This window comes from Perissodus microlepis, chromosome 12, assembly GCF_051167445.1.
Source record: "Perissodus microlepis isolate ML-2025 ecotype Zambia chromosome 12, ASM5116744v1, whole genome shotgun sequence".
Classification (NCBI taxonomy): Eukaryota; Metazoa; Chordata; class Actinopteri; order Cichliformes; family Cichlidae; genus Perissodus; species Perissodus microlepis.
The window spans coordinates 37,263,728-37,278,938 of NC_140472.1; the positions used below are offsets into that span (position 1 = coordinate 37,263,728).

Sequence of the window (15,211 nt, forward strand, 5' to 3'; positions counted from 1 at the left end):
TGTCTTAACGGCTGCCTCTGTGGATTTTCCAGCAGGAGTGCGGGAACGGGAGGGCAGCAAGCAGCAAGTATCACGGGAGTGGAGACACGGAGCAAGAGCACTGAGAAGAAGACACGGCATGGGAGTTGGAAACGCACGGGGATTTATTGTTGTGTACTATTTACTTCACTGTAAATAAACGCACTGCATTTTGGGGCCTCCTTCCCCACATCCCCACGGTTTGCCAGGGCAAACCGTGACAGCTGCAGCAGAGTACTGACTAGGGCTGGTTATCGTCACTGATTTCTAGAATCGATTCCGATTCACAAGGTCCTGAATCGATTCGATCCACGATTCGATTCAATTCAATTTGAATCTGGGAAATTTTGCCTCAGACAGTCAGAAATATTATAATTCAGATCAGTACATTTACATATTTTTGTATCTATAAAAAGGAAGCTGACACTCGCAAGACTTTATCAAAGGTGTGAGCATCACAGCAGATGCCTTTGTGTCAAAGTAGCTGAAGATAAAACACAGAAAAACATGAAGGTGATTTTCCTGGCCTGGGATTTTATAAAAATATTCTGCAGTACATCAAAAATGAAAGAAAATCATTAATCAACTTATGAACATTACCTCTGAAGTTACAGCAGTTTTATTAGAGACACGGCTGAGCATTTTGTATAATTTTAAAAAGTTTAAATTTGTTCAGAAGCCTATTGAACGGCAGAAATTAGGTTTTCTTTTCGGAAGTAAGTGAAAAGGAAAAAAAAACATCGGCCGACAGCACTGTGAATAACTGTAGTCTTGTGCGTAACAAGCAAGCGAATAATGCAGAAAACAGATTTCGGGGATAGACGGGAAACTGTTCTTGAAGTACACTGAGAAAGAGACAGAGAGCTGTGCATGAAGTGTGATTTTATTGTGGTGGAAGCAAAACAGCAAAACTAAGAGTGAATTCATGACGATGTTTATGTGAAGCATAGTTTGGATCAGGTTCAGAGATAAAACTAACAGCTTTAGAATCAGCGCAAAAAGGGCGTAAACACAAAGCGCGGACCCGCCGAAACATCAGAATCAGTGAGCTGTCGGGTTTCAGCCCCGACCGTGTCCGTGCCGTCGGGTAAGAAAGGTGAAATCTCACGGATTCTGATCCGCGGGTCCGCGCTTTGTGTTTATGTCTTTGTGCAGAAGCCGTGTTCCTGCTCTCATTTACTGTTTTAAATGTTTGGTGTTTGTCAAAATTTTGTGACATTTCACCTGAGATTCTGGAATTTTGGGCAAAATACATTTATATAAAAAAATCGATTCAGGATTTTAATGATCGACATCACGTTATCCAAGCTAGAATTAATTTTAATCGATGAATCGATTATTAAAACCCACCCCTAGTACTGGCAATCATGTATATTTAATTTAGATAATATTCTGGATATTTAGAATTGAGCTATTTGTATATATTAGAACTAGTTCTTAGATTTTGTAACATATTTTATTATTTCATTTAGTCTTTTGGATCTGACATAACCACATGATAATTTTAATCTCATGAACCTTACAGGTGAGTTCATGCATGAACAGAAAACTCTCCATAATATCTTGAACCCCATCAAGATTTGTTTTAATTCTTCAAATCTAAAATATTTATATGAAATACAACATTTCAGAAAAAGATGACATTTTCTGAGACCAAATGTCTTCCTGCAGGAACACACACACACTCAGCAGCATGGACAGCTCCTCCTCCTTCTGCTGCTGTTCCACCGATCTGTTCACCAGGCAGGCTGTGACATCATCATCTCTTTCTTTCTCTCTCTCTCTCTCTCTCACACTCACACACACACACACACACACACACACACACACACACACACTCAGCAGAGCGGTTTTATTTCCACTTGGCTGATTTCTGGCGTCGCATCAGAGAAGAAGAGGAAGGAGGAGGCAGTAGGAGGAGGAGCTGAGAGCAGCAGAGGGAGCGTCAGGTAGCAGATGAACAAATAACCCAGTTAATCAGCAGCTCCGTAACCAGCTGAATCCATAAGAAACAGGCTAACGTAGATGTGTCTAGCCTTTGAGGAGAAGGAGATGGAGTCTGAAGAGAATCTGCTGAGTGCTTACCTGCTGCTGCTGCTGCTCGGATCACACTTCACTCTGGTAACACGACCCTGCTTCTATTTATATTCTGCCGAGTGAGGACTCCCTCATGGTATCATGTATTCTGATCTGTTTTGGTGCTTTCTGGTGAATTTCAGTCACAGGCTGTAAAACCTTTTTTCTGACACACTTCCATGTTGAGAAAATGGTGGTGTCAATCGATCTTGATCTGCATCAGAGACCAAATCTCTGATCGTCTTTAAGTCAGAATGTAAATCTGCTTTCTTTGAGATAACTCTGGGTTAATGGTTTTTAGCTACCTTCCCTTTATGCAACCATTTTTCAGTTATTAATAATTAATCCAGGTCACGTGGTTTTCAGCCCGATAATTAATTTCAGCGGATAAAGCCGTATCATTGCCTTGCTCAGCAGCACAGGTTGATAAAACGGGAACAAATGAAGCCAGATGGAAGTGTTCTGAATGTATTTAATATGTAATGACATTTCTCACATCAGTTAATAATAAATCTGCTAATAATCCAGATTATCCGATGGATAGCAGCAGATTAGCTTCAGTGTGAGAGTGACATAGACAGAATAGCTTTACAGCTGAAATACAAAGACTGTTAACAGTAAAAATTATAATAAAATTGGAGCTTTTGCTGGACAGTATAGCTATTGAAGGTTTTTGGTACTTTAGCAATGGATTTGTTTTTTAGACACACTGATCCTTGTGAAGAACACATCATATTTCTGTTGTTTTAATAATGTCCTAATTTTCATTGTACCCTCATTTAGGTGGGTCCCTCAACCCCTGAGGAGGGCTGGCAGGTCTACAGTTCAGCTCAGGACTCAGAGGGTCGATGTGTTTGTACAGTGGTGGCTCCTCAGCAGACTGTCTGTTCCAGAGATGCTCGAACTAAGCAACTACGACAACTGCTAGAAAAGGTATAAAATACCTGAAAAATTAAATTAAATTTTTCAATTCAATTTTATTTATACAGTGCTAAATCACAACAGCAGTGGCCTCAAGATACGTTATATTGTAAGGTAGACCCTACAATAATACATACAGAGAAAAACCCAACAATCATATGACCCCCTATGAGCAAGCACTTTGGCAACAGCGGTCAGCGGAGTAGCACCTGGTTTAGATTTTTACACAGTCGCAGAGGCGCTAGATTTTGACAGAAATGCAGCCACGTCTTCATTTGGGAGGGCGCTAGGGGCCCTTCTGACCTGCTACAGCGTGGACCCATGAGAATAATGAGCAGAAAGGCAAGACAATACCCGCAGCTGACGGAGAAGCAGAAGTTTGAGTCAGAGCTTATCAGCGGTGTCATGTGGTTCTGGATCCTTTGGCACTGCTGGCATGACCCTGATGCACTTCTTGGTCACTTACGTTGGCCGGATGCTTCTGAATGGATCAGAAGCTTGGAAACCAAACAGCTCCCACAGCTGACTGAAAAAGCTAAAAATATTGTAATTGGAAAATGCTGAATATAATTCTCAAGGGCCTGTCCTTCCATGATGACTTTCTCTTCTTCCTTCTTGGGTTTCTGCTGCCTGAGGTATTCACTGAGCACCTGGTTGGTTGGGGACATCTTCCTGAGGTACTTGTGGATGTTCATTGTTTGATCCTGGACTGTGGTACTGACACTGACTAGATACCGGCCTCCTTTCTTCCGCTTAGCATACAGTCTCAGGGTGTTGGGTTCTGGTTGAAACCTGACATGCATGGTCAGGGGCTTTCTGGTCTTGATGTCAGTGGCTTCTATCGCCTCCTTTGGCCAGCCTATTATCCCAGCAGGCTATCTGATCACAGGCAGGGTGTAGGCGTTAATATCCCAGATCTTCTTCTTACCATTCACCTGAGTCCTCAGGACTTACCTTACTCTCTGCAGGTACTTGGTGGTTGCAGCTTTCCTAGCGGCCTTGTCATGGTTCCCATTTGCCTGTGGGATTCCAAGGTACTTGTAACTGTCCTTAATCTCTGTAATTTTTCCTTCTGGTAGTGTGAGCCCCTCAGTTCCGACTCCCTTTCATCTCTTTGTTACCAGCCGACTACACTTTTCCAATCCAAATGACATTACGATGCCTTTGCTGGATATCCTGGTGGTGTGGATCAGTGAATCGATGTCTCATTCCCTCTTGGCCTACAGATTCATGTCATCCATGTAGAGGATGCAGCTGATGATTGTTCCATTCCGTAGTTGGTATCTGTAGCGAGTCTCAATGATCTCATTGAGGAGTTTCAGGCCTATGCAGAACAGCAGTGGTGGCTTTCAGTGCAGTGACCCCCAAGCTTGGCATATGGCTCCAGCAGATCCCAGGAACAACACCCAACATCTCTGTTCAGAAGAGCAGAGTCCTAGGGACAGCTAAGATACTGCGCAGGACCCTCAAGCTCCCAGGCCTCTGTCAGAGGACTCGAGCTTGAAGGATAAAGACCACCTGCAGGGGCGAGCGGGGAATATTTTTTAAATATGTGTGTGTATATGACCAATTCAAGGCACTTCTGTTGTGACTTCAACAATGAAGTTATTCTAATGGGAGACTTAAAAAATTGGGATAACAAAAGGGATAGAAAGAAACTGAAATTACAGATACTTTTGGTCTAACACAAGTGATCAGTGATCCCACTAGAGTAACAAATCCCTCTACAACTCATAAGACCAGGTGTTTTCTAACAAACCGGATAGAAAGACAAAAACATATAACTTTTTGACTGGCTTGTCTGACCATAATGTCATATTCAAATTAAAAAAAGGAAATGACAGGTACCTTAGTGTTTATCAATGATACTGTCCTGTCCAGGTGCAGAATATGAGTCAATCCATTGAAGCGCTAGATCAGCGGTCTCAGAGAGATCTACAGTTTGTGGAGAAGATGGAAGTTCAGCTGAAAGGTCTGGAAAACAAATTCAAACAGGTGGAAGATGGACATGAGAGCAACATTGCCAGACAGTACAAGGTACTTTGCTCACATCATGAAACTCAACAATCCATCAACAACTTTGTGGTCTCTCTCTCTCTCTCTCTCTCTCTCTCAATAAAGAGCAATGAAGCATTTCAAAAAGAAGAGATCACTTGAAGGAACTGAACATAATTTACTGAGATAGAGAACTGCATTGCAGTGGTTTGTATCATATCTATCTAATAGACTCCAATTTGTGCATGTAAATGGAGAGTCCTCTTCACACACTGAGGTTAATTATGGAGTTCTACAGGGTTCGGTGCTAGGACCGATTCTATTTACATTATACATGCTTCCCTTAGGCAGTATCATTAGAAGACATAGCATACATCTTCACTGCTATGCAGATGACACCCAGCTCTATCTGTCCATGAAGCCAAATAACACACACCAATTAGTTAAACTGCAGGAATGTCTTAAAGACATAAAGACCTGGATGGCCGCTACTTTCTACTTCTTAATTCACATCAAACTGAGGTTATTGTACTCGGCCCTGAAAATCTTAGAAATATGGTATCTAAGCAGATTCTTACTCTGGATGGCATTACCTTGGCCTCCAGTAACACTGTGAGGAACCTTGGAGTCATTTTTGACCAGGACATGTCCTTCAATGCACATATTAAACAAACACTGGAAATACTGCTAAATGTTCAGTTTCTATGCCATATGTTAAAACAAGATCTAGAGTGTGATTAAAGTGGTGGGTGGGTTCTTTTACATTTTGAGAGAAGCCAATTGAGTCTAATAACAGATTAAATGCCATGTTGAGGCTGTCATTTTTAGCATCTACATGGATGTTAAAATCACCCACAATAGTTATTTTATCTGAGCTGAGAACTAAATCAGATAAAAATTCTGAGAAATCAGACAGAAACTCTGTGTAAGGCCCAGGTGGACGATAGATGATAACAAGTAAGACTGGTTTCTGAGTTTCACAGCTGGGGTGTAGTGATGGGATTTCCAGCTCTTTTTGGAGAACCGACTCTTTCGGCTCGGGTCACTAAAAACAGCCAGCTCTTTCGGCTCCCAACCGGCTCTTCAGGTTGTTTTGTTGCTTTAATTAATTTATTATCAACAACAACATAAAATTATGCACAAAAGAAATTACTAATGTAAAAAAAAACGTGGATTTATTTATATGATTACATATAAATATATATGGTGGCCCCTAGAGACAAAGCACGCACAAACTCCAAAACACATTTCTAGCATTAACTGAACTTCCAAAACAGAGCTATCTAGATCACTTAAATTACACAATTGAAAGCATATGTGTATTGTTTGTGTATTTATACACAAGCACTCATATATATTCAAATAATTTAAAAAAAATGTTCATTTACCTGTTACTACCACACACCAAATCCGGTCGTTGGTACTTCCTGGCTTGTGTAGCCACTAGGTAACAAAAGCTCAACACTGCGCCTAGCATTCTGGAGCACTTCTGTTGTGTTTTGTACGTGTTTTGGAGTTTGTACGTGTTTCTGAGTTTTTACGTGTTTTGGATTTTTTACGTGCTTCTAAGTTTTTACGTGTCTTGGAGTTTGTACATGCTTCAGAGTTTGTACATGTTTTGTCTCCAGGGGCCACCGTATATATACTTTTATTTATTCACTCCACATAAAATGTAATAAATAAATCATATAATACAAAAAATAACTATTTACATTTCAACTTTTAACTATTTAAATTTTCAGCTTTTTCCTTTTAAACAAATTTAAAGTGAAACAACACAAAACACTGCAAAACACAACACAATTAAATATAAATTAAAATGTGAAAACAAAAAGAAGATGCACATTCTCTGATGGACCTGCATGAATAAACTTTCTGAATCCTTTATCATCTGCAACTGAAAATAGTTGTAGATGATTACTATACCTTTCTAATGTGACGTTGTTGTCCCTGGCTCTCTTTCTCGCTCTTTCCCTCCCGCTCTGTTCCTGTGCTACTGAGTGTAACTACCGCCCCTCTCCCCTCTTTCCAGCACAAAGCACAAGGCTCACGTGCAGAGTGAAGCGGAAAAAAGTGTGAGACAGAGGGTGAGAAAAAACAAAACAAAAACACGGCTCCCAATAAGGAGCCGGCTCACGTCGTTCACTTCAAAGGTCCGGCTCTAAGAGCCATTTCGTTCGCGACCGAGACATCACTACTGGGGTGGACAAGGCTAAGCATCAGGCTTTCAAATGAATTAAACGTCTGTCTGGGTCTTTGGTTGATAAATAGGCTGGTGTGAAAAATTGCTGCCACACTGCCCCCTCGGCCTGTTCTTCGGGGTTTCTGGTAGTTAGAATGACTCGGGGGTGTTGATTCATTTAAACTAACATAATCATCCTGCTGTAACCAGGTTTCTGTAAGGCAGAGTAAATCAATTTGTTGATCAGTTATTAAGTCATGTAGTAACAGAGACTTGGAGGAGAGAGACCTGATATTTAATAATCCACATTTCACTGTTTTACTCTTTGGTTCAGATGTGGATACTGTATTGTTCTTTCTTTGTGATTTTTTTATGTTTAAGTTGTTTGTTGCTGGTTTTTAGTTTGTTTTCTGTCTGTTTGGGAGCTGACACAGTCTCTATGGAGATGGTTTTTGGGGGGTAGCAGGAGGAGAGAAGCTGCAGAGAGGCGTGTAAGACTGCAACTCTGCTTCCTGGTCCCAACTCTGGATAGTCATATTTTGGGGGGTTTAATAAATTTGTCCATATTTCTAGAAATGAGAGCTGCTTCATCCAAAGTGGGATGGATGCCGTCTCTCCTAACAAGACCAGGTTTCCTCCAGAAGGTTTGCCAATTATCTATGAAGCCCACATCGTTTCTGGGACACCACTCAGACAGCCAGCAATTTAAGGAGAACATGCGGCTAAACATGTCACTCCTGGTCTGATTGGGGAGGGGACCAGAGAAAACTACAGAGTCCCACAAAGTTACACACCGATTCAATATTGATTTTAGTGACCTCCGATTGGCGTAACCGGGTGTCATTACTGCCGACGTGAATTATGATTTTACTGAATTTATGTTTACCCTTAGCCAGCAGTTTTAAATTTCCCTCAATGTCACCTGCTCTGGCCCCTGGAAGACAATTGACTATGGTTGCCGGTGTCTCTAGCTTCACATGTCTGAGAACAGAATCACCAATTACCAGAGTTTGACCCCCGGCGGGTGTGTCGCCGAGTGACACACCTCCACCACACACACATGCACACAAACCAAAGCAATGTCATGGCGCCAACCTGCGGCTCTTTAGTCCTTATAGTGCGGCTCCGCGTGGTTTGGGAAAATAAATTAGAAGTATTTAGCTGAAGTGTATTTTATTTATGTTAGTTCTTTTTTAACTTGTAGTTCTAAATTGGAAGATTATCATGATATTGAAATATAAAAATAAAATGATATTCTATTATTTTTTTCATCACTCAAAATAAGTGTCACACTCGCAGAAGCCAGTGTACCCGCCGAAACGCCGTGCATTTATTGAGACTTTCAACCCCAGGTAGGCCAATTATGGATCTTCGGATCCACATTATGTCAGCAGCTATTCTCCACCGTGAACTATGTTAAAAACAAACACCGCTCACGCCTCACAGATGACAGCTTACAGTCCTGTGTAAAGATGAAAGTGACTTCGTACAGCCCCGATTTGCAGATGCTGTGCGCAGAGGTTCAGGAGCAGAAGTCCCATTGTAAACATATCACGGCAGACCAGACGATGTTTGCATGAACACGCTTTTCAGCATCTCTTTATTGACCACTTTTCACACACGGTTGCAGTACGCACACAGCCGGCTGTAGCTTTTCAGCTCACAGCCCGACACATACCAACACAACAGCACAGATAGCACAGACGTTAAGGTGGCGAGGCGTGACTGCGGGTGCAGCTCAGGTGTGTCCGCCTCCCCTGCAGTGGTGCTGCAGACCACGCCAGGTCTTTTCAGGTAAAATACATATTTAGGCAAAATTTTGCAAATATCTATCTTTCTTTTTTTAGCAGCATAGTGCTTTTTTCCAATTATTTTTTAAAAACCAGGTCAAGGCTCCAAAAGCCCAAAGGAGATATAAGGGTGGCGGCTCACAACAGTTTTTGTTTGCTACGTGGATCATTTTAGTTCAGCTGGGTGTCTTTCCTTTAAGTGTTCAAAATGTGTTAATTACATAAATAAAATGTAATTTTCTCTGTAGCCCTTCACGGATTTTGATAAGCAACACACCTTAGTTGTTCACAAAAAGCATAAAGGTAAAAAACAATATATACACTGTTATCTTCATTTTAGATGTCAAAAAGTATTTGTGGCTCCCTTTGTTGTCTTTTGCGTGGAAACCGGGTCTAGGGTCACTGAAATCAACAGGATTCATTCTGAAGGGCATGGATGTGCATCCAAAATTATTTTTAAAAAAAACAAATGGATGAAAGATCTATGAGTCTAAAATTTAAAGTTTGACTTGGTGGCGGTGCTAGAGAAAAAGTCATGTCAGGGGTTTTGGTGATGACATGATGACTTGAATGGGTTCATCCGCTTGTGGCCATGAATGTTGTCAGTAATTTTGAAAATATTTCATGCAAACCTTTCAAGATACATTTATTCTAAATTAAAAGTTTGGCCTGATGGTGGCACTAGAGTTTCATTATCAAGGGGCTATTTGTGTATTCAATAAATAAACAAAGTGGCTGACACAAACACTTGGTCAACAATTGTATGTAACCATTTTCTGGAGGCAAATATCCCATGGGGTTGACCCCAACGGTAAAACGTGTTACTAATATTTGAGGAGAATATGAGGGTTAAAAGTAGAGAGGATGTCTGTCTTCCAAAGAGGGCCCGGTGGTGCCAGTGTCCGGCAGCCTCGCCTCTGTCAGTGCGCCTCAGGGCAGCTGTGGCTACAATGTAGCTTGCCATCACCAGTATGTGAATGTGTGTGTGAATGGGTGAATGACTGAATGTGTAAAGTGCTTTGGGGTCCTTAGGGACTAGTAAAGTGCTATACAAATACAGGCCATTTACCATTTACCAAAGACAAACTGGGAGCTGGTTCCACAGAAAAGGGGCCAGAAAGCTGAAGGCTCTGCCTCCCATTCTGCTCTTAATTCTGCCCTAGTAACCACAAGTAAACCGGCAGTCAGAGAGCAAAGTGCTGTATTAGGATAATTTGATGCAATTAGGTCTTTACAATATGTTGAACATATGTGAGATTTAAAAGGACATTTGAAAACATCTGATCTTAAGTGGGTTTTTTTCTGAATGTCTGCTGTTTGTCAGTCCATCAAAGCAAAGATGGAGGAGTTAAGGCCTCTCATCCCAGTTCTGGAGTCCTACAAAGCAGATGCACTGTTGGTCCGCCAGTTTAAAGAAGAGGCAGCGAATGTGACGGAGCTGCTGGGATCATTGCAGGAACAGCTCGGAGGTCTGGACTACCAGGAGCTCCACAGCCGGGTGATAAGCCTGGAGGACCGACTGAAGGCTTGCATGCAGAGGCTAGGTGGGTAGAGGAAAATAAAATCTGAAGCTCATACTATCTTTTCTGAATCAAGAAAAACATCTGAACTTGCCTTTGTGGACTAAAGTTTTCAGAGGGCTGGGTGTGACCACACAAAGCTGTGTACAATAAACTCATAATATCTCCTGCAGTTTCTGCAAATTTTCATGTTATTTTGTCCACATGTGCCTACAGACTTCTCTGTTTGTTTTTTAGCTTGTGGGAAGCTCACAGGAATCTCCGAGCCAATCACCATAAAGACATCTGGATCTAGATTTGGATCATGGATGACTGACCCACTTGCTCCAGCTGGAGACAACAGAGTAAGTCTTAATATGTAACAGTAAATCAAATTTATGAGCATATCATACTGGCTCTCTTCAGTGTTGGGAAGGTTACTTTTAAAATGTATTCCACTACAGATTACAGATTAGATCCCCCAAAATGTATTTTGTAACGTAACTCAATAAGAGTAACGTAACGGAATACTTTGGATTACTTAATATATTATGATGTTTTTTACAACTACATGAATGTACTATTGCTGTGTGATTTATTACTATTACTGAAGGTTACTCGCCATACCAATACCAACTAGATGTTTAAATCTTAATATAAATGAAATAACTTGATAAGGATATCTCGGCTGCAGTGGTCATTTTACGATGTTTTGCTATGCATACATTGCATGTCTGTGGAACATAAAGGATTCAAGTTAACAATACAAATAATTAGGATTGTTTTTACTTTTAATATTTGTTCTTTTTCCTTACAGGTTTGGTACATGGATGGGTACCATAACAATCGCTTTGTTAGGGAGTACCAGTCCATGTCTGACTTCATGACGACAGACAATTTCACCTCTCACCGACTTCCTCATCCCTGGTCTGGTACTGGGCAGGTGGTTTATAATGGATCTCTTTACTTCAACAAGTTTCAGAGTCACACAATCATTAAATTTGACTTCAGCACATCGCTCATCAGCAGATCGCGACAACTTGACTTTGCTGGTTACAACAATATGTACCATTACTCCTGGGGTGGGCACTCTGACATTGACCTCATGGTGGATGAGGGTGGGCTGTGGGCTGTATATGCTACCAATCAAAATGCTGGTAATATTGTTCTTAGCCAGCTAAACCCCAACACCCTACAGATCATCCGCAGCTGGACCACCAACCATCCAAAACGCAGCGCTGGTGAGGCCTTCATGATCTGTGGAACCCTGTATGTCACCAATGGGTACTCAGGTGGAACCAAAGTATACTACGCCTTTTCCACCAACTCATCCACTTATGAGTACATCGACATCCCTCTGACCAACAAATACAGCCACCTGTCTATGCTTGACTACAACCCTCGAGACAGAGCGCTCTATGCCTGGAACAATGGCCACCAAGTTCTTTATAATGTCACACTTTATCACATAATACAGTAATAATCAATATTAGCCACTCTCACATTCAAAAGAAAAAACAAATCAAGACCCCACAATGTTACTGCAATCACAGTACACATGATCCCTTACACAGGATGCTCTGTGGGCCTTTACAAAGTAATGCTCCAAAATTTTATACAATTAAAGAATAAATACGATTTTCCTGAAAACATTAGATGATATCGAAATATACAACTAAATAAAAAAATAGAATAAATCCTAAAGTACTCTGACTGTTAGAGGGTCAAAAGAAAATAGAAAATAGTTATCAGGTCAGTTTATTTGCTTCCTGGACACAGAGTGGTGTATTAGCTACAATTAGCTTAGCTCCATCTGAAGAAAAAAACACCTTCCAAAAAGCTGAAGGCTGGGTCCCTGATCCTCCTCTTGTCCACTCATTCCTCTCTAACAGAAACTTCATCATCTTAAAAAATGACTCACCTGCATGTGAAATCTTCAGGGAACTGCTAGCCCTGAGATAGAAGAGAGCCCATTCTGAAAGCGGAACCACTAACTTTACAGCCCTTCTCAGTATATAGGTAATGACTTAAGATTTAGTTTAGGTTTAGAGAAATATTTTGATTGCCAGTATAGGCCTTTAAGGTGTCAGCTGGTGTACTCAAGAGTAGAACCGGGATCAAATCAGGAAACCCGTCTATGTGATGCTGTGTTTGAACACTTCAGGTGCTTTTACATTTTTACACCAGTCCATTAAATATGTCAAAAGAACATAAGAGGAATCTAAGAGAGTGTTGGGTTTTTTTTCTGTCATGATGGAGCTAGCTAACCAAACCAAATGTTCTCAGTAGCTGTGTCCCAAAACGTCGGCTGCATCCTCCTGAGGCCACATTTGTAGGCCGATTACGTCACAGCCAGGCGACAAAGGCTGTCCCAATTCGTCGACTCCTTCAAATGCGGCTGACAAATGCGTTCTTCATTTCCCCGAATTTGAAGGATGGGTCGGGTGTGTCCTTCGTGGCCCACCATATCTCAGAATTCATAGCGCGGCTCAGCCAATTCCAGTTTCCAACAATGGCGGCCGCTACTAAGTTTTAAAATTGCTCTTGTTAATCTTTCTGGGTCACAAAATAAACTTTTAACATATTTTCAGGCGAGAAAGTAGCTGTGTAAACTTCAAGTACCTTCTTGGTTTATCAAGACATCGCATATTTGCAAAAGTACTCCGAAGTTTTCGGAGACGTCTGTTACCCACCTGCTCGATAGCTAGCCGGGGGGTTCAATGGTCACTCGAGCCGGCGAGAGCAGCGGACTCCCGGCTTCATCATTTTCAGACCCCCGCTGTCTTTCGCTACTCAGGTTAAACATGATATATAAGTCACTCGGATAACTTAAACATGTAATTGTTTGGCTTTTTTCTGTGTTTTATTTGTTCCGGAGTAAATCGGTTTGACTGAGATCAAAGTTATTAGATTATTAGATTAAATAAAACTTTATTAATCCATCGGGTGGGTTCCTCCGGGATTTTCACACAGCTGAATAAACATCAAACAGAAAACTGATTAAACACGGTCGAGAATTTACGCCAGTGTCCTGTTATATTTTAGATACCAAGAAGCAGACGGCTGAGTTTATTAAACTTCACAGACACAGCGGTCACGCAAATCTGAATGCTAGACCGTCAGATTTCACAGCCTTGCACTTCCGGCCTTCTCGGTCTTAGAAGGACCCGGCCTTCGCGGTCTACGTGGGCTCCGAAGGATGCAGCCGACGTTTTGGGACACGTTTGTGTAAAGCTAGGCTAAAAGCTAGCTGGAATTCTCAGTACTGAAATACTGCACAAAGCATTGGACTGTTAACTTATGTCATTGACTTCTTTTATTAAATGTTTCTTAAAAATTGTATTTAAATCATTAACTCAGTTGTTTGACACAAATGCACTTAAAATGTGAAACACAGTGAAATTAAAATTTCACAGTGAGAAAACCCAACATTTTTAGATTACATATTTTGATGGACACTGAAGAATGCTTCACAGTTTTTTCAAGATTTATTTTCTCTGCGTAATCTCTTCTGACTGAAGCAAGACCCGCTGTTCTTATTCTTATATCCCTTAATATTATAAATAATAAGGTATTTCTTACTGTTGTGTGTTATACAGCAATACAAATGATTGCCTGTTTTTCGCAATACTTCATTCAGTTTTTAAATTTATCATTGTACCATTTGAAATTCATTCAGATCACTGAGCTATGGGCATAGTCTAGCTATTTAAACAATAAGAATTCCTCTACACACTCACCTGTTGTTCACAATAAGTAATTTGAGTGTTGCTCTGAATGGTAGTTATGAACGCACATGATGCTTGGCTGATACATTGATGCTAAAATCCTCTTTACCATCAAACGTCTTGTCCAGCATCACTTTAGATTCCATGACATCGTGTGATCTGTCAGACAGAAGAACCCAGTACGACGTTTGTGCAAAACAGATGATATGTACAGAAGCTGTAGTCTGTTGGTCTCAGTGAACATCAGTTAGATGATTTCAGTATCACTGGTCTGTGCAGCTTTTAGGTATTTGAGGCTAAGCCCAAAAACAAAGTGACTGCACAACAGTTGTTCTTCATTCTAACACCCGATTGACTTGTAATAGCTTATGTGCTTTTGTTTTCCATATCAGATGTTTTTTTTTACAGTACTTTAAGTACGTCTTGATGCATGCTCAATCATCCAGGTAAGTAAATCTCCAAAAGTTGATTCTGTTCATCTGGACGTAGCTACGTTCAGATGCACAGAATCAACTTTTGGATAGTACTTTAAGTATTTGTCTGTTTGTTTGTTTTACTTCTGTCATAAATGTTTGGCGTAAACAGCAGGTTTTAATTCTACAGCCCCCTTCAAATGTGTAAGATGATTTATTCCATTTTCATGACCAATAGCCTTAATATGTGATTGTGCTATGGATTTCTTCACCCAACCATTTTTAAAACAAAATTTAAACCAAGAGGCTCAGTTTCATGAACTCTTCATGTGTCTGTTTAAAGGCTTCATTGATCCCACAAGGTAACACGTTACAGTAACATGATTATGAATAGTACACTCTACAAATACACAACACAGTTAAAATAAAAGTGCCACAGGTAAGGGCCTTAAATTATGAGATAGTACAACAATTATATATATATATATATATATATATATATATCAGTAATGAAATACAAAGAAAAGTAAATGGGTGATGGCCAGTAATAATGGAGAGCAGTTTGTTCACTGACCTCAGACCCTCAGAG

At 40.7% G+C, this 15,211-nt stretch overlaps 1 protein-coding gene across 1 annotated transcript; it reads left to right on the forward strand.

The window, feature by feature from the left end:
- The first annotated feature begins 1,829 nt into the window (after positions 1-1,829).
- On the forward strand, positions 1,830-14,925 carry LOC146376990 (noelin-like). The gene is made up of 6 exons (XM_084945633.1): positions 1,830-2,139; positions 2,878-3,027; positions 4,897-5,052; positions 10,307-10,526; positions 10,740-10,846; positions 11,299-14,925. Exons 1-6 carry the CDS (start codon positions 2,044-2,046, stop codon positions 11,959-11,961), a joined length of 1,392 nt encoding a protein of 463 aa, XP_084801759.1. The 5' UTR covers positions 1,830-2,043; the 3' UTR covers positions 11,962-14,925.
- Positions 14,926-15,211: the final 286 nt, after the last annotated feature.